Source organism: Danio rerio, chromosome 7, assembly GCF_052040795.2.
Source record: "Danio rerio strain M-AB ecotype USA chromosome 7, GRCz13ab, whole genome shotgun sequence".
Classification (NCBI taxonomy): Eukaryota; Metazoa; Chordata; class Actinopteri; order Cypriniformes; family Danionidae; genus Danio; species Danio rerio.
Genome location: NC_141027.1, coordinates 19,621,252 through 19,646,977, shown reverse-complemented (window position 1 = coordinate 19,646,977; position 25,726 = coordinate 19,621,252). Strand labels below are relative to the sequence as shown.

At 35.8% G+C, this 25,726-nt stretch overlaps 1 protein-coding gene across 10 annotated transcripts; it reads right to left on the bottom strand.

Moving 5' to 3' along the window:
- Window positions 1-89: 89 nt before the first annotated feature.
- Window positions 90-25,343, bottom strand: slc7a7 (solute carrier family 7 member 7). 10 transcript variants are annotated; one of them, XM_087259970.1, is made up of 11 exons: window positions 23,294-24,533; window positions 21,968-22,655; window positions 21,244-21,906; window positions 10,998-11,123; window positions 9,448-9,592; window positions 8,085-8,208; window positions 7,145-7,248; window positions 5,307-5,403; window positions 4,121-4,270; window positions 815-998; window positions 90-733 (listed from the first exon to the last, which is right to left on the bottom strand). In XM_087259970.1, the coding sequence occupies exons 3-11, from the start codon at window positions 21,737-21,739 to the stop codon at window positions 654-656; spliced, it is 1,506 nt and encodes a 501-aa protein (XP_087116096.1). In that variant the 5' UTR covers window positions 21,740-21,906; window positions 21,968-22,655; window positions 23,294-24,533; the 3' UTR covers window positions 90-653.
- Window positions 25,344-25,726: the final 383 nt, after the last annotated feature.

Below are 25,726 nucleotides of genomic sequence, written 5' to 3'. Positions count from 1 at the left end.
AAACGTACATACAGCACCTTTAAACAGGCACAAATGCACCTCATATAAAGCACATGAATAAAAATAATGAAATTTGACTTAAACACAGGTTTGCATAGTTTGTCCTTTATTTTTTGTCTTCAACATATCACAAATCCACAGTAACACTGCCTTTGTCATTCGAGTCTTTACTAAAGAGAAACATGGAAAATACTGCTTTAGATAGTCAGATACGAACCTGAAACATACAATACGACATACTGTAGCGGCAGTTACTGTCCCCACAAAAATACAACAAGGTGTTATATTAGACTTTCAGTGTACAATCATCTCAATTCATGCTTAGTTAATGTGCAACATTAAAGTGTATTACTATCCCTGTGTTATTAGTGCTATCATACCACATCTCACCAATCCTTACAACAACCCAAAGGTAGTTTTTCTGTATATAAAGAGCTGCTTTAAAGTTAACCATCAAACCAGAATGAAACTGATCAAAATGCAGCCTTTATTTAAAATATAAATATCATAAATATAAAGGACTTGTTTTGCCACTAATCAACCTGAAAAGATAAACCAGTGTAAAAACCAATGCTAATCCCGTCAGCAGCTTTTGTTTTTGAATATCAACTCGAGTCCTCCACAAATAACACCGTTTATTTTTCCACAGTCATCTACTCTGTTTTTTCCTCCTCCTTGTCCATCTCAGTAAGAACACAGAAGCACACTTTCTGAATGAGTACGCCTGAGGATGCTGGTCAACAGAGAATTCAAATAAATGCGTATTAGGGTCAGTTAGAGCTCTGTGAATTTTAACAAATGTTAAATAACTCACCAATGAACTTGCGGAGCCACATCGGTCTTCTTGTGGCAGGTAGATGGCAGCACAGGAAGTAGACGGGCACTCCAGATAAAGCAATGCCAATACCGATTAATGAGTTGATGGTGTCGCTGTATAAAGGTACCACCACTAGAAATACTGTGCACAGGCAGAATATAATCGGGAAGAACAGGCTGAGCTGAGAGGGAGAAAAAAAGGCAGGATGTGAGAGGTTATCAACTGTTTTAACCACCTCATAAATCATGTCATGTGTCGGGGGTGTTGCTTTGTTATCTCCTCCCCTTTCTGTTTTTATTTGCTGTCTGATAGCCTTCTAAAATGTAGGTGTTCCGATTTCATGAGTAGACCAATGAGAAAAGGATGGAGGTCATAGTTTATTTGTAAAGTATACGTCTGTCTGTGCTAAACTGACAAATAATGGAGATTTCCATGGAGTTTTGGTGTTGTTTGCTTTGGATTTTAGAAATGCATGTTATAAATAAATTAAATGTATTATTGCTATGAAAAGCCATTTCTGATACAGATTAAAAACATAAAGGTTATAGCAACTTTTTATCTAACAGTTCAATTTTTCCCCTCACAATAACTCAGAGCAGTCTGAGCTGAGTTTGCATGTTTTCTGTCAGAAAGTGACTTTGTTTTTGTTTTTTTGAGTTTACAGTATTTCCCACAATTCAGGGTTTTTTCCCCTGCATAATTCTACCATTTTTTTACCTTCAGAATTGTGATGACAAAAAGTTCAAATACTGTAATTCTACATTTATAGCTCACAACTCATACTCATTTTTATCTCTTAATTATAGCTTTTTGATTATAGCTTGTTGACTTATTTTATGGACTTCCTGTTTTGTGTACACTGTAAAAAGTGATAAGCAGACCTAAAACAGTGAGGAAGCCCATTGCCTTATCATTAATAATGAACTATGGGCATGATTATGAAAATGAATTTACTTTTTTTTTTTTTTTTTTTGAGTAAAATCAGCTTGAAGAATTAATGTCCTCATTGAATGGGAAGACTTTTATTTCAGTATGCAGATCAGGGCTGCCCAAACTCAATCCTGGGCTGCATTCAAAATTGCATACTTCCATATTATATAGTACGCTAAAATCAGTATGCGAGTGTAACGGAGGTCAGCTAGTAAGTGCTGTGCAGGTGAACCTCACTCCTCTGACCTCTAAAGGTGCTCTTGTGACAGATGCTAGAGGTCATGGTCTTTGGCCTCCTTGTTAGAGCAACCGACTCCCATTGTGAAGGTCGCTGGTTTGATACCAGCTCGGAGTGGGTTGGGTAGTGTAGGACCGGTGGGGTTACACGAGCCGAGTAGTATGTCTGAATTCACAGAATTCGAAAAACAGAATACCCGGTTGATCTACTACTTCCGGTGAGATTCTGAAGTGTGCAGCAGATGAACTCTACACAATCCCATGATGCACAATCAGAGAACTTATGAATAGGAGTGAAGCGATGCAACTGACGCAGGTAGGTCATGTGATAATGACAAAATGGCGGAGGTTGTATGTCTGAGTTCCATTCATAATAGTGACATTCATACTGTGTAGAACATACTTATCTAACAGCCGAGTAGTACATTTAAATTCAAATGCAGTACCTACTAAGTAGTAGGCAATTTTGGACGCTGGACTCTGAAGATCCTGCAAAGTATAATTCCAACCTCAATCAGACACACATGGGCTAGCTAAACAAGCTCTAAAGCCGCGGTCACACTGCTCTTTTCACCCCATAGACTTCCATTCATACGCATGCGAATGCCACAGACCAGAAATGCAAGCTTGTGTGACAATGCAGTTCACTGCATTGTAAAGTTCAAGCTTGGTGAACTCTGACCTTTGGAATTACATCATGTGACTGCGTGAGACCAATAGAAGATCAAAATATGACCGCTCTGTACAAAAATTTAAACTATGGAGCAATCACTTGATTTTATTTTTTAATGTCTAATCATCTTGTTTAGCCCCGCCCCTTCTCGCAACCGCATATGACAACATTTTGCATGCTTAAACTCTAGTGTGACTGTGGCTTTACTAGGCTTTCTAGAAACATCCCTGCAGATGTGTTGACACAAGTTGGAGCTTAAATCTGCAGGACACTCGCCCTCCAGAACCAATTTTGTGCACCCTTGATTTAGATGTACTTCCAACTGGACAGGCTTTATTTGAGCCTCATTCCCTCATAGCAAACCAACGATAAAAGGGGCGTAATTATACATATTGCGGATGAAGCATCAATGTGAAGTCAGCTAAGAAAGGATCACCACTTTAAACATGGAAGCAAATGGTCAGACTTTGAGTAAAGATTACCAAAACATTTATTTTCAGTGGATTAACATTTACAGATTAATTATTCATCTTATAACAATGTGAGCTAGCAAAATCATTATTGCAAATATTGATTTTACACAGAGTTTAATGCAGTGAGTTTACTCACATTTGTAAAGTGTTTTATAGTCAAAATGATGGTTTAGTTTGCTTTAAAGGCACAACACCTAATATACATGCTAGATGGCGCATATTCAAAACAAACAAAGGTGTAATTTGATGACGCTGTGAATGAGTGTCAACTCATGGAAGTTGTGGTCTTCATTACTTCCTAGAGGACTATGGGTGAAAACGAAAAACTATTATGAATGAACTACAGCACAGGTGTCAAATCCAGTTCCTGGAGGGCCACAGTTTAGCTTTAACCCTAATTAAACACACCTGATCAAACTAATTGAGTCCTTTAGGCTTGTTTGAAACCTACAGGTAAGTCTGTTGAAGCAGGGTTGAAACTAAACTGTGCAGAGCTGCGGCCCTCCAGGACCTGTGAACTAGAGTATAAAAAGCTTATTAACAAGGTATGAAGGACAGTAATGCTGAAAGCTGAAGTGAAATTTAAGCAATTGCTGACGAAGATGCTTTTTGTCCACCGCTTCCGGTTTATCTGCTCGTGACCGTGTGGAGAGGAAGCAGCTTGGTTTTATCATAGTAAATACATTTTGAGATTATTTTATTATGCTGCTCTGTGCAGTCACACTCACAATCACTAGTTAAAATAGCTTATTTCTCTGTACTAATTCTTCAAAAAGATTTGGGATAATGCACGTACATTAGTCAGCAAAATGTATAACACTGTTCTAGTAGTTTGTATATTTTGATATAAAAGTCTGACATATTGTGCTTTCGAAAGCACACAGTTCGAAATGTAAATTACCTTTAAATGTTCAAATTCTTAGAAAACGCTTCCTACAAAACATCCTCCTGTGAAAATGCATATGTTTTATGATGCTTTAATCATATTACCTTCAGTGGTCGTGGTCTTTCAGGTTGTTTCCAGCGCAGGTACAGCTGTCCCAGGATAGACAGGCCCACAAAGAACCAGTAGCTGAAGCTGTAGTAGTTGATGAGTTTAAAGACGTCCTCCACACACAGATACACCAGAGCCATGGCCCCCTGTCAGAGTCAGATGTTTGGGATCAGTGAGATTTTTAAATGTTTGTCTATAAGTCTATTCTGATTATTAAAGCTGCATTTATTTAATCAAAAACACAGTAGAAGCGTTACAGTTATTAAATGTTATTACGATTTGAAACTATTTTTATCATTGAGTTTCAAAGCTTTAATTTCTCCATCATTACGCCAGTCTGCAGTGTCACAACATCCTTCGGAAATTGAAAATGCTGATTGGCTATTTTATTCTGATGAATTATTATTGATTAGTTATGATTCCTATAATTATCATTTATTTTCCTTTGGCTTAGTTCGTTATTTATCAGGAGTCACCACAGTGGAATGAACCACCAACTATTCCAGCAAATATTTCACGCCGCGGATGCCCTTTCAGCCACATCCCAGTACTAGGAAACACCCATACACACTCATTCATACACACACTCATACACTAAGGCCAATTTAAGTTCATCCAATTCCCCTATAGCGCATGTCTTTGGACTGTGGGGGAAACTGGAGCACCCGGAGGAAACCCATGTGAACACTGAGAGAACATGCAAACTCCACACAGAAATGCCAACTGACACAGCCAGGACTCGAATCAGCGACCTACTTGCTATGAGATGACAGTGCTAACCACAAAAAACATGAAGCAGCCAAACTGTCATTTTAACACTGATAATAATAATAATAATAATACCAACAATGAATGTTTCTGGAGAATCAGATCATCATATTGTAATGATTTCTTCTAAAGGATCACATGACCCTGAAGATTGGAGTAATGATGAAGAAACTTCAGCTTTAAAACCCTGTAGTGGATTTAATTCTATCTACTATTTGATTAAATTATTATTATTTTTTAATTGTAAAACATATTTTACTGTGTTTTTGTCTAGATAAATGCAGCTTAATATGAAAAAGGACTTCTTGGCAGGTAGTGTACATTAATAGACATGATGCACAATCTTTAGGGCTCAACCAAAACATAGATGCATGAATGTTAATAAGATGAATAGAGCTGATGAGGAGGACTGACATTGAAGAGCAGGGCAGGGATGGGGGTGAAGCGGGTGATGTGGATCATGCACAGGTAGTCTGGAAGATGCCCCTCTCTGGAGCCCACGAAGAACAGCCTGAGTGGAAGACATGTGAAGAGGAGAAATGAGTTGGGCTGGAGTTCAGAAGGAAAATGAGGCATTCTGGGGAATGATGTAGCGAATCAGAGGACACGATGATTCTGTTTAGAGATGGTGTTGAGATGCATTTGGGTTGATCAGCAGTTCACAAGTAAATAAATGACAGATACACGTTTCTTAGCCACTTTCCTGACTTTTTAGAAGAGAGGGTATAAAGACTTTAGTATAAAGACATAATGACACAACACAGTTCGTGTCAGAAGTTAAAAGTACACTAGTCAGCAAACTATATAACATCGTTCTAGGGGTTTTTGAATATTTTGATGGATATTTATGAATTGTAATCTTGAGATGTGACAATTGTGAACACACACATTTTGATAGCCCTAATATATATATATATATATATATATATATATATATATATATATATATATATATATATATATATATATATATATATATATATATATATATATATATAATTCTGGAAATGTTTAAAAAGGAAAAAAATCAAAGGGGGCTAATAATTCTGACATACATATTCTGTTTTTTAAGGAAGGGAATCTAACAGTGAAATCACTAAATAAAAGTTAGTCAGTTCAACTCATCAAAAACTTTGATTGATGAAAAAGAGTACTGGTAACTCATAAACTGATTATTTCACCCAGAACACTAACCAAATAAGTTATGGATAACTTAAGTCTATTTTTTTGTGATAACTTAACTGTAAATATTTATTAACTGAGAAAAAAAGCAACAAAAAAGCAGATTTTCCCTCTTCCGACAGCCTCTAATGAATGAGTAGTATCTAATAAATAAGAAAAACAGAATTACATTTAAAAGCAGTTTTTTCAGTTCAGCCAAAATTATTAGCTTAAGTATAAGCACTAGATGTCAACACATAAGTTTAAGAATGTAGTAGATACTAGTGTTTAAAAGTAATTACCAGTGCTATTATTATGTAACTTTTTTAGTTTAAAGTCTGTGTGAACCAGAAGTTGCTGCATACTTTTATTTCAGTGTGGTGATGTATTATTGGAGTATAATGGAATATTGATTAGGGGGTGGATCTTTCACTCACAGCAAACTAATGGTGACCAAAATGTTAAACAGTCGTGATCCAAATTGTGCCATTTTGGTGACCATTGCTTTAAATTAAAATTTAAATTGTTTTTTTTTTTTTCAAACAAGGGCGGAGCTATAAATGCCTGTGTGTCAGCATAGTGGCAGATTCAAAAACAAGACTAACGTCCTATGCTAATGAGTGAGAGATTGTCACTAATGGGTGGAGCTTTCCACCTCTGATGATAGGTACAAATGGAAAATGGAAAATGTCAATCAAAGTGTTTATGACTGTTTTTTATAAAGTGTGATTATAAAAAAGGTAATAAATTAAAGTTTTACCATTAGAAGTTGGTTATATTAACAGTTTAAATTCCTTTTTACATAATATATTATTAATATTATTAATGTGTGCTAGCAAAATAAAACAGACTCTAAATGTCAAAATTTCTAACCATATTACATTATACTTTGTAAATCTTTTCAAGTTTAGATCAATCTTGCATTTTCAGATGGAAAGTTTCAACTCTAAATCTACCGCTACAAGTGGTTGAAAGTAGAAAGCTCAAAATGTTTTACACCTGTTATTTACAATTCGATCAATAAACGCCTGGTGCAAACAGGTCTAATGGAAGTGTCTATGTTACAAATGTTAGGAATAGAAATGGCTTACCTTGAAGCAGCCACTATTGATGCGTTTAATCCTCCAAAACAGGAGAAGGCCACAGCAACCGGTATTGTCCAGTTCAAATAGCCAAATACCTGGTCTGCAAATGTCTGTGAATTAAGACTTCAGTTAGACTATTAACTAGAATAAATAACACGTGAACATTTTTGCAATATACACTACAAGTTATATTTTTTAAAGCTGTAGGCCATATGTAATAGTTTAAATGATTTGTTTATTAAATGAAATATTGTTTGAATTCTGAAAAGATGTATACATTTTCCAGAAACATTTGACAAAACTATTAAAAGGAATAGTTCATCCAAAAATGTAAAGTACCTCATCATTTACCCCCCCCCTCATGTGGTTTTAAACCTTTATGAGTTACTTTCTTCTGTTCAAACAATAAAAGATATTTTGAAGAATGCTGTTTGCTGGCATTGATTTTTATAGCTGGGAAAAATTACTAAGGGAAGTCAATGGCCGCCAGCAATCAACATTTTTTCAAATATCTTCTATTATGTTCAACAGAAAAAAAGAAATACGGATAGGTTGAGAATATATGAAGTGTGAGTAATCTATGACAGATATTTCATTCTTTGGTTAACTATCCCTTCAACAACACTGATAATAATAAGAAATGTTTCTTGAGCAGCAAATCTGCATATTATTGAGTAGAGTGATGCTGTAATGATGCAGAAAATACAACTTTGATGTCATGATATTTCATAATATAGAAAACCATCAATTTAAAATGTAAAACAACTTCACAATAATACGGTTTTACTGCATTTTCATCAAATAAATACAGCTTTGCTGTGCATGAGAGACGTTTCACAGACACCCAAACTTTTGAAAAGGTGGAATATGTTGTTGTGATTGTATTTCTCTCTCTTTTTCCTTTAAATATTTATCTCCCAGCATGGTTAAAGTGTTCATTACTCACCACAGCCACAGCGTCACTGTCCAGGATGGCAGGGATGGGCAGGATTGTATAGTATGCCAGATTGGTAAGAATGTAGATCACTGTGACAATGGGCATAGAGATTGCAATGGCCAGAGGGAGATTTCTGAAAAAACAACCACCAGAGGGCAGCAGCATGCATTATCAGTCATATAATATACCATGCTGATGCTAGCTAGAAAGACCAAGTTGACCTTTTGAATTGATGCAAAGAACTTTTCTTGAGAACATGATAAAAATATATCACTTTATGAATTGACCCAGCATGATCTTCAGCATGTTTACCATTAAACACGACATTTTTGAAGAGAGCTATACGACAAAATGCTGGTAAAATTTGATAGAGCTCACAATGATTGACTAAATCTGAGGGCCTGATAAACCCTGTGATATTTCTGTTTAGTGGTATATAGATATACATATAAATGGCTTCTGTAAATGAGAGCTGTCGCACCACTGATAAATCAGTGATTAAGCCGAAAGAAAATGAATCAATAATGTATATAGTGCATACAAACACTCAAATTGAAATATTTTTTTCTACCATTATGTGACGTTGTTTACACACTGTTTTCTTAATCTGTCTACTATTTGATTTCTAACACCATCACAGTGTTCACTCATGGTTTAGATATATGTTTGGAAGGATAACTATTGTAAATCCTATTCACATTTACCTCCTCTAACGCCGCATACTGTGGATCCTAATATATAGATATGATTGGACGGTAATTTTGTTCATCAAAATTTACTATGAGATGATTGGCTACCATATCTACATGACTAGGCTACTGCTAGTGGTCAGCCTTTATTATTTGTTTTTAAAAAGAAGAAGAAATTCAAAACAAAGCATTATTTTTTTGTCTTTTATGATAGCACAGTACACTTAAATATATCCACATGAGTCAACAGATATTTTTAAATGGCCTTGAGGAGGAGAGATCGTATAAAATATGTGATTATATATTTTTGTAATTATATGTTTCAAACAATCTCTTTCTAGTCTTTCTTCAGCAGTAGAGGTTATTTCTACCCAGACACACAAATGGAGAAGTGCAGGGATAATTTGAGAGAAAAAGTTTAAGGAGTCACATGATCATACCACAAAACCACACATGATCCAATCACGGGTTTGATGTGTTCAATTAGATGTGCAATGAAGATGAAGGCCTTTAAAACAAATAAAGCCAGCTATATCCTCTTCTTTTGCAGACATACAGATGGATGGATGGATGGATGGATGGATTGATTGATTGATTGATTGATTGGTTGGTTGGTTGATTGATTGATTGATTGATTGATTGATTGATTGATTGATTGATTGATTGATTGATTGATTGATTACCTCTCTGGGTTTTTGATCTCCTCAGTGACAAAGTTGAGAGTGTCCCATCCAGAGTAGGAGAAAAGAGCAGAATATAAAGCCAGTGCAACATCGCCAGGATCATGAGAAGAATCTGAGAACAAGCCCTCAAAATTCTGGGTGTAACCTGGAACAAACACACAAAATCAGAATATATTTTACAGATGCACACCAGACATTGATAATAGTTGTTTATGAGGACTCTCCATTAGCATAATGTATTTTATACAGTAGAAATGCTCATTATATGGCCCTACCCCAACCCTCACAGGAAACCAATTTTGAATGTCAAAAGTTCATGTTAAGTAGATTTTGAAACATTTTGAATTACAAGGACATCAGGCATGTACTCATACACCATAAAAATTGGCAGAATCTGTGTGTGTGTGTGCGTGTGTGTGTATGTTTGTGTGTGTGTGTTTGTACTATTTTTGGGGGTTTACAAGAAGTTTTTGTATCATGACATGGGTAGGACGTAGTTGTACGCTATTATAGTGGTTTAATGAGGACATGTTTGATGTCCTTGTAATACAAAACACTTCAAAATCATAATTAATGTGGAAATTTTACATTAAAAAAATTGCCACGTTTCCTGTAAATATAGGGTTTAATGGTAGGGTTGAGGTACTAACCGTTACTTACTGTATAAAAGTAATTATGCCAATGCAGAGTCCTCATAAAACCACTAATACAAGCATGTGTATGCATACAGATAAAGTCAGAATTATAAGTCCCCCTAAATTATTAAACCCCCTGTTTATTTTTCCCCCAATTTTTGTTTAACAGAGAGAATGTTTTTTCCCACACATTTCTAAATCTAAACACAATAGTGTTAATATTTCATTCATAATAACAGATTTTTTAAAATCTTTTTTTAGCTGATTTTCTCTACAGCTTAAAGTGACATTTAAAGGCTTAACTAGGCTAATTAGGTTAACTAGGTAGGTTAGGGTAATTAGGCAAGTTATTGTATAACGATGGTTTGTTCTGTAGACTATCGAAAATATATATAACTTAAAGGGGCTAATCATTTTGACCTTAAAATGGTTCATAAAAAATTAAAAGCTGCTGTTATTCTAGCTGAAATAAAGCAAATAAGACTTTATCCAGAAGAAAAAATATTATTAGACATACTGCGAAAATTTCCTTGCTCTGATTAACATCATTTGGGAAATTTTTTAAAAGAAAAAAAATCAAAGGAGGGCTAATAATTCTAACTTCAATTGTACATTTTCCCAATTTTAATGGTGATAATAAAGTTATTTTGTCTTATAAAGTAAATGGCAATAAATGCCCAAACCACTTGCAATACGAACCAGTATGTTTATCACAATACATATACATTTCAAACCAGTTTGCAACATCAGTCAGGACAACAGGCTGTTTTGAAGGGCTAAAAATAAATGTGAGTGAATGAGACCATAGTTAAATGCGATGGTCGCAGCAGCTCTTATATATAAGAGGATAGTACAGACCTGAAAACAGTAATTATTAGCATATAACATTCTAAAAGTCCTCCATAATGTCTTTACCCTGGAATATCTTGACCAGGCCAGTGATGATGACAGCGATGAGGGCGACAACCTTTACGTAGGTGAAGAAGTCCTGAACGCGCGTCCCATACTTCACATAAGCACAGTTCACAAAGGTCAGCAAACCTACAGAACAAACACACAATGTCTCAGGTAATGTTCACAGAGCACAGTGTTTGTACTGCTCTGTCATTATTTACAGACATCTCGGTCATTTCAAGCCTGTATGCATGATAACAAAATATGATCTCTTTAAAGGGTGTTGATAATCAAACAGTTTCAGCCTCCATTGACAACCATTGCAGAACTCAATTGTGGCAACATTCTTTCAAATATCTTTCTTTGTGTTCCACTGTAGAATTAAAGTATTAAATCATACATAATTGGAATGACATGAGGATAATCAAATAAAGCAGATGTTTAATTTTTTTGGTTGGACTGTCACTTTAAGGGTGCTCCTGAGAGTCTAGTCAAAACATCGGTGCAATAACATGAAATGGATACAGTCTTCCCCTGTTTTCCAAGAGGATCAATGATCTTAAAAGGTCAGTTTGTTTTGACCCTGGAATGTCTTGATTTGTGTGGGAGGTTCAGATACAGTGTGTATGTATGTGCGTGTGTGTCTGTCTGTGTGATCATGTGTGTGTGTCTTTTGTAAGGTAGTCTTCCCGGCTTGAGGAAGCAGGGCTGCTGACTCCAGCACTCCTGCTGGTTGTTTTGCAAGGAGTGAAAGAGCTTAGGGCAGCACTAAAGTTTGCGTGCGTGAGCGGGGCACTTTTTCTGTCATTTCTGAAAATCCAGCTGTAAACACCTGTGCTGTGAATTTTTTGGCACGCCACTGTGCCATTTAATCTGAAAACAGAACTAGAATCTAGTTTCAGCTACTAGAATATTTGTTTTATTAGATACTAGTTATTTATTAGCTCTTTTTAAAAGATACATTTTTGTAGATACTTCTTTGAACCCATTCATTAGATACTAGTGTTTATTTATTATATAATAGTACTTATTCCACCATTGCCTTTTTATTAAATTTTAATATTAGATACTAGTGCGTACTAAACAGGTACTAGTACTTTTTTAATTCATTCATTCATTCATTTTCCTTTGGCTTAGTCTCTATTTAAGAGGTCACCATGTACCGCTAACTATTTCAGCATGTTTTACACAGTGGATGCCCTTCCAGCCGCAACCCAGTATTGGAAAACCCCCATACACATTCATTTGCACACTCACTCAAACACAATGAACAATTTAGCTTACCCAATTCACTTAAAATGCATATCTTTGGACTATATGGGAAACTGGCGCATCCAGAGGAAACCCATGCTAACATGGGGATAACATGCAAACTCCACACTGAGACACCTACTGGCCCAGTCAAAACTTGAACCAGTGACCTTCTTGCTGTGAAGCGACAGTGCTAACCAATGAGCCACCGTGCCGCCTTCTTTTTTTAATATAAGTTCTTATTTTAATATTGACTAACTCACAGGGTAAATGTAAAATTTTATAAAACTGCAACATATGATCATTCTGAAAACGTACCCCTATATACCTTTCTGGAGATCGCAAATTATGTCTTTAAAACGAAAGCTACAGGGCGGTGTGACGTTGTTCCTTTTCGCTCTACCAGTTGACCAATTAAATCCATGTGGACGGCTTTCCTGCTGTTTCCAATTTGTCCAGTGGCTCGCAACGTATGTCAATGAACTTGAGATGTAGAGAGGAGTTGTCCGTAATGATGAGATTCGAGTCTGACAAGGAACGGTTCCAGAAAGCACAAAGGACAAAAAAAGCCAAGAAATAAAATAAACAAGTAAATAACAGGGTGGTCCTGCTGGTCAATCTGTGCTTTTTAAAACACTATCGGTTGGGCTCAAAAAAGGGGGTGGGTGGAGAGATTGGTCGGTTGGTCCGTCAGTCAGTCGACAGGACCCTCTGGAGGATTTATGCAAGAACAGCAGGCACAAATCGCACTCGAGAGAGAAATTTGAGATCTCAAAAAGCGTACACAGTGGCCTCTGGTAGATTCACAAAAACAAAAACTGCAAAAAAAAACGTTCCTCCAGGGACGTATTTAGAGCTCTCCAGAAATGTATATGGGGCTACGTTTTCAGTATAAGCCTGGGTTGTAAAGTTGAATGAACTGAACTGTGAACATGTCATTCACCTATATTCAGTTTTGATTAGTCTGTATTTCATTTGCGATAAAGTACAATCTTTTTAGTAGTAGTTTTTTATCAGGTACTAATAACTGTAATACTAATAATTAATCATTAGATAGTAAAATCCGTTTATCAGTTAACTGGAGTATGGCCATTCATACTAATTATAACATTATAGTAATGTTTACCACTAAAGAAATGTTGACCACTAATTACAAAAGATGCTAGTGTCCCATAACTAAGTACTAGTACCTAACAAATAACTACTCTGAGCTAATCAGTAAGTACTAGTATTTAATGAATACATAGCATTTGTGACTAACGAATACTTATTATATACTAGTGTTTATGTAATAAATGCAATTATCTAATGATAAATAAGTACCAGATAATAGCAATGAGAACTAATCAATGAAATCTAATTAATATGTACAGGTATCTTTAAAAAGGTACTACTGCCTAAAGAATAAACAATTGTAGTTGAATAAATACAAGTAGTTAATGGTAGTATATAATATGAAAGACATATTTACTATTCATTAATTTTCCTTCGGCTTAGTCCCTTATTTATCAGGGGTTGCCACAGCAGAATGAACCGCCAAACATTGCAGCATATGTTTTACACAGCAGATGCCCATACGGCCACAAACTCAGTACTGGAAAACACCCATACACTCTCACATTCGCACTTATACACTATGGCCAATTTAGTTTACCCAATTTACCAAGCAAATGTCTTTGGACTGTGACACGTGCACTAATAGCATGAAATAAATAGTAGTATGTGTTTTAGTTTGAATGTTTAAACAGATTTCCAAATGAAAGAAATTTGTATTGTGAATAAATATCGATGGTGCATTCACAAGAAGCTAAATCCGTGTAAACTGAAGTGAAACCAAGAGTCAGAGTGGTTAGTTTGTGTCATGCTGACTTTACTCCAAAGAGGAAGTAATAATGAGTCACATGACCAACTTTTACAAGATACTCTCACATTCTGACCCATTAAACAACTGAAAAAAAATAAATATAAGTGATACAGTTCTCTCACACACAACCCCCTCCTGTGCCCTTTAGCTGGGCTCACATTTCTGAATGTAGCCTCACTATATATGACTTCATCTTATCTGTTATGGCCGCTATCATTGTTCCCATAAGTTCATAAACTGCTCGCACACCCGTTTGTAATCTACAGTCTCATTGCTCATAGAGGGAATTTAGCACACAGGTCTCATTCCTTTATAGTTGTCTTTTCCTTTATGATGAGTAAGCAATGGCAATATAACCCTGTCCACTTTCACTCATAGAGGAGGACATACTGCCTAAGCAACATGATGGCTCAGTGGTTAGCACTGTCGCCTCACAACTAAAAGGTCACAAGTTCAAGTCTGGATGAGCCAGTTGGCATTTCTATGAAGAGTTTGAATGTTCAAATAGGTTTCCTTCAAGTGTTTCAGTTTCCCCCACAGTCCAAACACATGAGCTATAAGTAAATTGGATGAATTAAGTTGGCCGTAGTGTATGAAAGTGTGTGTGAATGTGAGAGTGTATTGTTGTTTCCCAATACTGGGTTGTGGCTGGAAGGGCATCTGCTGCATAAAACATATGCTGGAATAGTTGGCGGTTCATTCCGCTGTGGCGACCCCTGATAAAAAAGGGACTAAACCAAAGGAAAATGAATGAATGAAGGAATTCTGCCTAACCACAAAAAGTCACTTCTGTGTAGCTCCAACAACAGTGATTGATAAGTTTAGTGGAGCACGTTAGCATACGATTAATTCAGTTCATTTTATTTCAAATAAGATTTAGCATGATTAAAGGGTTAATTCATTTAGAAATGATCAAAATTTTGTAAAGAATCTGTGGATTTATGTGGAATTATTTTGGGAGTATTGTAACTAAAAACTTAAATGAATTAATCAATCATTTTCTTTTTGGCTTAATCCATTTATTAACCAGGGGTCGCCACAGCGGAATGAACTGCCAACTTATCCAGCACATTTTACGCAACAGATGCCCTTATAGCTGCAACCCAGCACTATCAAACACCCATACACATTCATTCACACACATGCACTACAGACAATTAAGCTTATCCAATTTACCTTTACCGCATGTCTTTGGACTGATAACCCGGAGGAAACCCACACAAACACGGGGAGAACATGCAAACTCCACACAGAAATGCCAACTGACCCAGTCAGAACTCAAACCAGCAACCTTCTTGCTGTGAGGCGACAGCGCTACCCATCATTTTCAAATTCGATCAGAAAAAAGTAAGTCATACAGGTTTTGTATGACATGAGAGTGAGTAAACAATGACAGCGTTTTCATTTTGAGTCGAACTTAGTCTTTAAATACACATTGACTTTGTGAGGAAATACATTGATTCAAAGAGTCACTCCATGTGCTGCATGACTGTAGAAGTGAGATCTCTCTCTCTCTTTGTGTCCTTTGACTCTATGCTACACTAAGCTGTTATTAGCTATTAGTCATAAGGGAAAGATTGTTAAACGAGAGGACTTTACCTTCAAGAAATCAGCAAGTTTCCTGTAGTGCTTTCTTATCTTTCAGTGAAGCGTGCAGGTGTGTGTTGCAATCCATTAACCTCATTTAGATTTGCGGGTGTAATGCGTTTACGATAGACAAATTTTCATTTTTATCTGGCACAAAAGTAGTTATTATACAATAATACAGTCTTAAAGTCTTTGCCCGAGTCACTCATTCAGTAGGTACTACTTTGTAATTATAATATTGCAGGTGTTTAAAAGGTATGTATAAATGTGTAAAATGTATATAAAATATTAATGTTATTTCTTGGCCTTTATTATTAGATAGGACAGTAATCCGACAGGAAGCAAAGTAGGAGAGAGATGAAATGCTAGTAGGGTCGGGAAATGTCCTTGAGTTGGGATTTGAACTCGGGACGCTCTGAAGTGCACCATTTAATAGCGTGCTAAATACTAGGCTATTGCACCAACATATTAATGTTATTTTAACATACTAGATCTGCTGTGATATTACTGTGGCCTCATTGCTTAGTAAATTATCTATTAAATGCAAACTGCAAACTCACCAAGCAAGTATGTGTTTTAATAGACATCTAATAGACATTAAAACATAGACGTATTGCTATAAACAAGGTCAAATTTGATCTTTTTCTGAAAATAAAAAAGACATCTAACAATAGTCCCAAAATAAAGAGATTAGACAGACTTTAAGTGTAGTCATTCATTCATGTATATTTAACAGCCCAAATTTCACCTTGTTTTAGCAAATACATCAACAATAGATGTCTGTTAAACTAAAAAAAAAATGCTTGCTGGAAAATAAGTTGTAGCTCTTCTTCTTATGAATACATAAACTCATATAGTATGAATTCTGACATACTTGGCTCACAATCAGTTTGAAGATTTGGACGTAATGTTTGCTAATAATCTAAAGATGTGTTTGATTAGATGGCTTCAAAATGTTATCTTAATCATGCCTTAAGTGACAATTCTAAAATTATAATCTATGAAATTATATTTGTGCCATTATAAATTAACGTAGCCTCATATAAATGAATGTAGCCTCTCCAGAAAACATTGCAAAAGATAATAAAAAATAATCTGAAAATGAAACAATGAACCGAGTTGCAAAAATGTGACATGCTCTCCCAATATGCTTTGTTCTTTGTAAGGATTTTCAAAGACTTGTTTCCGCAAGACATCATTTGTGAATGCGATTCAACAGGTTTTGTTCTTTATATCTATTTTGGTACAAACCTCTGAGGGTGCAGGCTTAACAGCGCTCTACTCTGATTGGTTACTGAGATTTTGCATGTTTCGTTTTTGTGACTGCGCTCAGTTTTTTCCATTTTTAGATTATTTTACTTCTTTTCCAATTTTTCAATGCATTTTTGATGTTTTATGGATAATTTCCATTCATTTATATCAAGTCAAGTTATTCGTACAAATATAATTCCATAGCAATCTAAGCCCTTGCAGTCTTTCACTAACATACAGTAAGCGTAAGTATATCGTAGCATAATGGGGCTTAGACAATTGGTTAGAAATCTGCATGAAGCTTTGATCATGGATGAATTGCTGAATAGTAAATAGGGCACTAAACTTAACCCAGCAGGCACACAACATCATAAGATGTTAATATTAAGTTAGATATAGATTATGACGCCAGGTGACCACAATTAAATGTCTAGCCAGCATCTAAGCGTCCAATAAAGATGTCAAATTACATTGACATTTGGTTGATTTTAGGTTTTGTTGTAGAGTGACCAAAATCCAACGTATGATAGATGTCATAGTGGAAACATCCTCACAACGTCAAGGTGTAACGTGATTAGACGTTGATATTTGGTTGATTTTAGGTTGATTTTTAGGTTGGACATTAACGTCAGCCTGATGTTGGGTTCTGACGTCAACCCGGTTTTCATTTCCAAACAAAATATACAATGTCAATATGAAGCATGTTGATGTCCTGTGCATTCAGGGAAGTTATGAATATTGCACCCTATGGTCTTTTCGTCTTAACAGATATTCATTACATTGACAATTGAAGTTCACAATACAGCAATAGTACATTCTGGATTGGGCCATGGATTTATGCATATCCCACAATCTTAAATATTGTAATCTACTACTATCAAAAGTAACTTTATTAACACATTGGATATATGAACATGGACTTTTAATTTCAGCCAGCCAGCCTTAGCTCTTCTGGTGAACTTTCTTTCCATTATAAAATCAATAAAGTTTAGTTCTGATTTCTTTAAAAATCAGTGATCTTCACTGCCTAATATACAACATAAAGTGGGTCTTAGATCGGTAGAAGCACTTCATTAAATTCTATTTTGCCCGGCCATGTCTCTGAATTATGACCAGATATATTTTATAGATTTCATATTTTCCTGGTACTGACAGTGCTATCAGTTACACGGTGTTTCATCTCATTTTACGCTTGAACAACTTAATGAATGCTGAAGTCTATTTAACTGAATGTATTGTAATTACATTACAACATCGATGCCGTAAAAGGAATGTTATGAAATTGAAAATAGTCGCATTAAGCTTTCACAGGAAGCTTATCATTGGCTGGAAAACACTAGCTGTGCATATACATTTTGTGGTAGCTCATTAAACTATTATGCTGCTTTACAAGCATTCCAGGGTTGAAAACTACTGATCGAGATTACGGTATTGTGTGGAAAAATGTACAGCATTTTCACAGATTTCAAAACACTGGGTCGTTTGAAGAACTGCCAGTTCAGTTGCGACTTTCTGTAAGAGTTTGCACTTTTTCTGCTTTCGTGCATGTCTGTGCTGAACTAGACGAATCACGTGAACGCTGCTCTTGACATCAGCAGCACTTCTCTGACGCATTCTTTTCTTCTTCCTTTTTCCATTCAACATCAACTACTTTCATTGTTGCACATAATGTCATAATGGCTCTCTCACTTTCCCCCCTTACATTAAAGCAATGTGTTGATACTATATTTTTATGCACTAAACTTTTTTATGCAAATCCTATGCAGAATAAGCAATGTTTATGCAATGTCTTAATGTGTAGCTGTTGTTTCGTGCAATGCTAACCCCCTACCTATTACCCACTTCCTGCTGAAAGTTCCTTCACTCTGCACACATTGTTGACAACTGAAGTGTTATCAAATCATTCAACATACAGTAGATTCAGAAACAACTAACCTTTGGAAATTAATTAATATCCCCAAAATGGTAAAACAAACAGGCATTGTTTACACACCCTTGTGTCAACACTGCAATAAGCAAGCATTTTTGTTTTTAAAAGATGTCTAAAAGATGTATAATAAATGTCTAAACATAGTCGTCTTGGCTAAAACAAGGCTAAATTTGGGCTGTCAGTGAAAATCTAATAGATGTCTAAGAATAGGCCAAAACTAGTCTATTCATCAAATGAACAGAAAAGTATGACTATACATATAAAGTGTATATATTTGATCACTAGTCTAGTTTTGGGCTATCATTAGACTAGATCTATTAGATTTTCACTGACAGCCCAAGTTTAGCCTTGTTTTAGTGTAAGTGCAGATGTGTATTAGATGTCTATTAAACACACAATTGTTTGCTGGGTAAGGAAAAAATGATGAATATTGTCAAGATTCCAAATGGCAAAAGCTTCTATTGAAGAAGTCTATTTGTGTATTATATTACAATCTATTGTATGACAGTCATTTCAGAATGGTAAAGCCCTTCATATTAAAACTCTTCAAACATTGACGTCAATAAGGGTTTCAAAATTTGATCCCACTTCCTGTTAAGTGGCCTTTATAATATGTATTTACATTAAAATGAAGTATAACGAGTACTTATTGTGTTCATATTGTATTGCATAACACTATTATTATGGTGGATACAGATAATGTTAGAGACTTATATTGTAGGTTTGTAGGTTTTGTTAGGTTTAAGAGTGCTAAGGTGTAAGGGATGGTCAATAGTAATTCATTCATTCCTTTTCTTTTCTGCTTTATTAATCTGGGGTCGCCACAGCAGAATGAACTTATCGAGCATATGTTTTACTCAGAGGATGCATTTCCAGCTACAACCCATCACTGGAAAGCATCCATACACACTCATTCACACACATACACTACGGACAAATTAGCCTATACCCAATTCACCTATAGCGCATGTCTTTGGACTTGTGAGGGGAACCGGAGCACCCGGTGGAAACCCATGCGAACACAGGGAGAACATGCAAACTCCACACAGAAACGCCAACTGACCCAGCCGAGGCTCGAACTAGTGACCTTTTTTCTGTGAGGCGAACGTGCTACTTACTGAACCACCATGCAGCCCAATTAGTAATTATAAATGTTATTAAAGAAATATGTTGCAGATGTAGACACATGCACATAATTAAAAAAATATATAAGTTCAATGTTAAAACGTGTACTTAATTAAATGATTAAACTAAATACATAGTAACTTAGGCCATAATATAAAGTGGGACCAGAAATGTTTGTAATATTTTGCATGCTTACCAAGGCTGCATTTTTAAATAAAAAAATGCAATTTTATAAAATTTTATAACAATTTAAAATAACTGTTTTCTATCAGAATATATTTAAGACAGTTATTTATTTCTGAGATTATAACTCCAGTCTTCAGTATCACATTTCAGAAATCATTGTAATAAGCCGATTTGGTGCTCAGGAAACATTATAAATGTTTGGAAAAGAAACTGTGCTGCAAACATACTTTTTTGTGCTGTTCATACTTTTTTGATGCATAAAATGTCCAATTATGAAATAGAATATTTGAAATAGAAAGGCTTGGTAACTTTATATGAGACTATCATTGATCAATTTAAAGTTATAGTTCACCTAAAATAAACATTTACTTACTACAATATTAACTTGAAGTAGTACCAAACCTTTATGAGTTGAACACAAAAGAAAATATTCCAAAGGATGTTGGAAACCAGAATCCAAATATTTATTTTGTGTTTCAACAAAATAAAGAAATTTAAAAAGGTTTGGAACAATGGCAGAGTGAGTAAACTTTATAATTATCAATTGTTATGATACAATTTTCAGTTTTGAGTGAACTTTTCCTTTAATCCATCATTGGTGAATAAAAATGTTTAAAAGAATCTAGTAACATTTTGCAATAATAAGTGTATTAGTTAATGTTAATAAATACATTTACTAACATGAACAAACAATGAACAATACATTTATCACAGTGTTTGTTCATGTTAGTTAATGAAAACACAGTTGCTCATTGTTAGTTCACATTAACTCATGGTGCATTTACTAGTATTAACAATCATTAATTTGGATGTTACTAAGGCATTAGTAAATGTTGAACTTTAATAAATAAATGCTGTATTGTAAGTATTGTTCATAATTAATTCATGTTAGTGAATATATTAACTAATGAAGCCTAATTGTAAAGTGTGTCCAGAGATCTTACTGATCCCAAACTTTTGAACCTTGTGTTCTAGAGATGCAAGACAAGTTTGAAAAATGTGTTTGAAATGGTGATTCTGGCTAAACTATTATTTTCTACTGATGTTCCCAAAGAACAATACATCCAACTCACAGATGCAGGCAGCGGCCAGCAGACGATTGGCCACGTAGGGTGCTATACAGGTGGGGAAGATGGGCTGAACCATGTAGTTGGAGAAAGTGATGGCTATCACAGCCTGGCTGGTGGGCTCGATGATCAGCAGAGAAGTCCATAGACGGATGAACGCCAAAAAGCCTCCAAAGGCCTCTAGGATGTAGGCGTAGCTGGCGCCAGACTTGGTGATGGTGGTCCCGAGCTCAGCATAACAGAGAGCCCCAAACACAGAGAAGATCCCACCAATTGTCCACACTACCAGCGATAACCCGTAGGAGCCGCTATACATCAGCACGCCCTTGGGTGAGACGAAAATCCCAGAGCCAATCATGTTTCCCACAATCAGACACACGCCATTGAGCAAAGATATTTCTTTTTTCAGTTTCATGGACTCCTGGGAGCTGCTGGCCTTCAGGTTTCCGTTCGACACCTCAGGGGATGCCTCCTCTGCAGGCGTAGGGCTGTAGGACGCCATTGTTTTTTAAATATATGGGATGGTACCAAAAAACACTGTCTAAAGCAGTTTCACAGTTAATTACAAGAGTTTCAGGAAAATCCAAAAAGTTTCCAGCTAGTTCTTGAGATCTTTAGGTGACATCTGGGGAAGATAGAAGAAGAGTGTTCAGTATTTATACTCTCTCTCTCACACACACACACACACACACACACACACACACACACACACACACACACACACACACACACACACACACACACACACACACACACACACACACACAGGTACACACATATAATAATCTCCAAAGAAACAGGGCGATCATAAAGAGCTCACATACACACTCTTGCTTCTCAGACGTACACATGGCTATTACTGATCCATTAGACGTCACAGCAAATGGCTTTTTAAAGGTGTGCAAACACAGAAAGAGGTCTGCATTGCTCATATTCCTTACTGCGTGAGTCAGGATTGTGTGTCTTAGCCAGCAGCTTACTCAATCACCATCCCTGACGTGGACATTGATCCAGCTCTGCTCAACTCAACCAAGACCAAGTGGAGGGGTTTTTGATACATCAAGATTCAGCTCTCTTCTTTTGTCTCCCGCTCTTTCTCTCTTTTTTTAGTATGGTGTGTCAGCATGCTGATCTGTCACATGCTCCTTAAGGTTCAATGGACTCAAAAGAGCTCCGCTCAAGAGCACAAGCTGTGAAACATCTTCACATGATGAAATGAAAAATGCAGTGAACTGACAGCTTGCATATTTGAAGATCAAAGTTGAGAGTCACTGATGCTGACCGTGCAAAACTGTATACTGACAAAGCATGATTTTGGGCATTAGTTAACTAATACAAATTACAAGTAGTTTGGTTCTCCTACACTACCTGATGAATGTCTTGTCGTCAATCCCAGTTGTAAGAGCAACAAACAATAACTTGACTTCTAGTTGATGATTTGGATAAGTGTTAGAAGGTCAATTTTTTAGATGAATCATCTGTTGAACTGCATCCCAATCATCTGCAGAAGACCTACTGGAACTGGCATGGACCCAAGATTTCCACAGACCTTTTTCTCATCAGTCAAGTTTGGTGAGGGAAAAATCATGGTTTGGGGTTACATTTAGTATGGGATGATCTGCAGAGTGGATGGCAACATCAACCGCCTGAGTTATCAAGACATTTGTGCTGTACATTACATTACAAACCACAGGGGAGGGCAAATTCTTCAGCAGGATAGCGCTCCTTCTCAGACTTCAGCCTCCACATCAAAGTTCCTGAAAGCAAAGAAGGTCAAGGTGCTCCAGGATTGGGGATTGGATTATTGAGCTCATGGGAGTCATACATAATATTAATTCTTTTTCCACTGCACCATGAATTTATATTCTACACTGTAAATTATTTATGTTATGTAATAAGACTTTTGTCTAAGCAAAGTTAATTCATTAAAAATTAAAACATGGTCATATTTTATTTTGGTAAAATACACGGAATCTAGAGGTCTTTGCCTTTCATATAGGCCACTTCTGATCCCAAATGATCAACTAGAAGTCAAGTTATTATTTGTTTCTCAAACTTGGATAGGCGACAAGACTTATGTCAGGTAGTGTGAATTTAGTCCAGTCCTGGTCTGCTTATATCATTCACACAGTCAAGACAAAACCTAAAGCTGAAAAAAATCACCCTCTAAAAGATTCTGTGTAATAGTGTGAGGTAAAATATGGATAAACACAACAGCTGGGTTAAAAAGTGTCATGAAAATTGAATAGTAAAAATTAACCCAACTTTGGGTTTGTTCATATTTAACCCAACACCTAGTTAAAACAACACAGGATTTTCTTTACAGTGTTAAATGGGGTAAAAGATTGTGTTTAGGATCACATCTTGTAACATTGTCTTTTTTTTTTTTTTGGTTTGTTTACATGACTTTGGTACTTGCTGCACCACGGCCACACCAGTTTACCCAACTTTCACAGGTTTGGCCCAGAGTTTAGATGGCAGCATTAACACCTATTCAAATTAACTACCAACAGATCAGAGTTCATTTTCATGAAGCATCCTGAAATCTGAAAAGGTTAAAACTGGTAACTGTATATCTTTATTCTCAAGGTAGCTGAAAATGGTGAACTTTTTAATTCTTGCATTCACTCACCCGTCACTTGTTCCAAACCTGTTTGGCTTTCTTCTGTTAAACACAAAAGAAGGTATTTTTTAGAAAGCTGGATCCTGTAACCATTGACTATTTTTCTCGCTACATTAAGTCAGTGGTTACAGGTTTTTAGCTTTCTTTAAAACATTTCTTTAAAAATGACCTCTTCTAAGGAATTAGAAATGTTTTTAAAGCATAATAAAGGTTTGAAACTGCACAAGGGTGAGTAAATAGTTAGTATTTTTTCTTTTTCGTTACAGCTATCCCTTAACATTTAATTAAATAAAATAACCTAATGTTGGGATTGTCAATATCAGACCCTACACTGAATTACATAATTTCTTAGACTGAATGGTTCCTAATTGACATTTCTCACAGATCTGTCTAAATGCCCTCTGTAATAGGAACACCTTATCACAGGTGAAGAAAGTTACATGCGGGAAAGACAAAAAGAGATAAAAGGATGATTAAAGAGCTGAGATGAGTGGGTGGACAGAAGCAAATTACTGCACGTGATAATTAAAAGCCACACCAATGCAAAATCTTTAGGGACCGGAGAGCAAGGTTCAGGACATGCTGATAAGCGCTCAAAAAAACAACTATAAAACAAAATCACTCAAGGTTACAGCCTAAGCCGCCAAAGCCTTGTTGTATAAAGCATGCAATTAAGAAAATGTATATTTATCAGTTCATTATATATTCATAAAATATTTTTTTTTTGTTGCTTGTTCATTCTTTAGGTTTTTTTAGACAATTTATTTGTTTTTTGCTTATTCTACTTAAATTTATAAAAACAATTAGGTTAACTTAATGGATTTGTGTTGAGACAACATGAAGGAACTGTGTGAAACCCAACCATTTTTACAGTGTTGTACAGAACAGTACAGAAACTACTTCCAATTTATTACCAAATACAGAAAAGTATAGTAAAGCTTTACATTGATATGATAATTGAGTACAGCAAGCTTAAGTATTACCCATGTAAAACTTGTAACTACACAATATGCATTTTATAATGAGACATTGAGTGTTTAAAAGTGTTATAAATATCTCACATTTCCCCTGAAAAGGCGTCATGAGAGCTAAGGAAAAGCATAGTAAAGCTTTACATTGATATGATAATTAAGTACAGCAAGTTTAAATATTACCCATGTAAAACCTGTAACTACACAATATGCATTTTATAATGACACCTTGTGTGTTTAAAAGTGTTATAAATATCTTAAATGTTCCCTAAAAAGGCGTCATGATAGCTGAGGAGAAAATGGTTTTGCCTGAACCTACCTTTCCTTTCCAGGTGCTGAACTGGCATCAGGATGCAGTTTGTACTGATGCTTTATTTATCGTTCATTGTCGTGGTCACAGTTGAAGTCAGCGGGCAGATCATGTTATTTGGCCGTGTGAGCTCACAGTCATATGGTCTCTGTCAGTTTCTTCTTCCAAGCTCGTGCTCTCGAGACGATTGCAGTCGATTGATGAACTTCTGCTCTCAGTCAAACACAGATACAAACGCAGAGAGTGAGGGGAGGGGAAAAGGGACGGAGCATAATTATACTGAGCCATAATTATCAGCGTCAGGAACAACTGCTGCAGGTCTCAAAATTAAGGATAGCCTATTGTTATCGGGTAGGCTAATACTTTACAACAAGCTTCCATTAGTTAATGTTGGCTACTGTGTTTACCAACACGAACAAACAATGTTAATTCATTACAGGATTTATCCATCGTCTTTGTTAACGTTAGTAAATGTAAATACAGTCGGATTTTGTTCCAATTAACTGGCAGTGCTATAATGGTAACAAGCATAAGTTTGGATTTAAAAAATGGATCAGTAAAAGTTTAGATAAACTACCAGGCTAT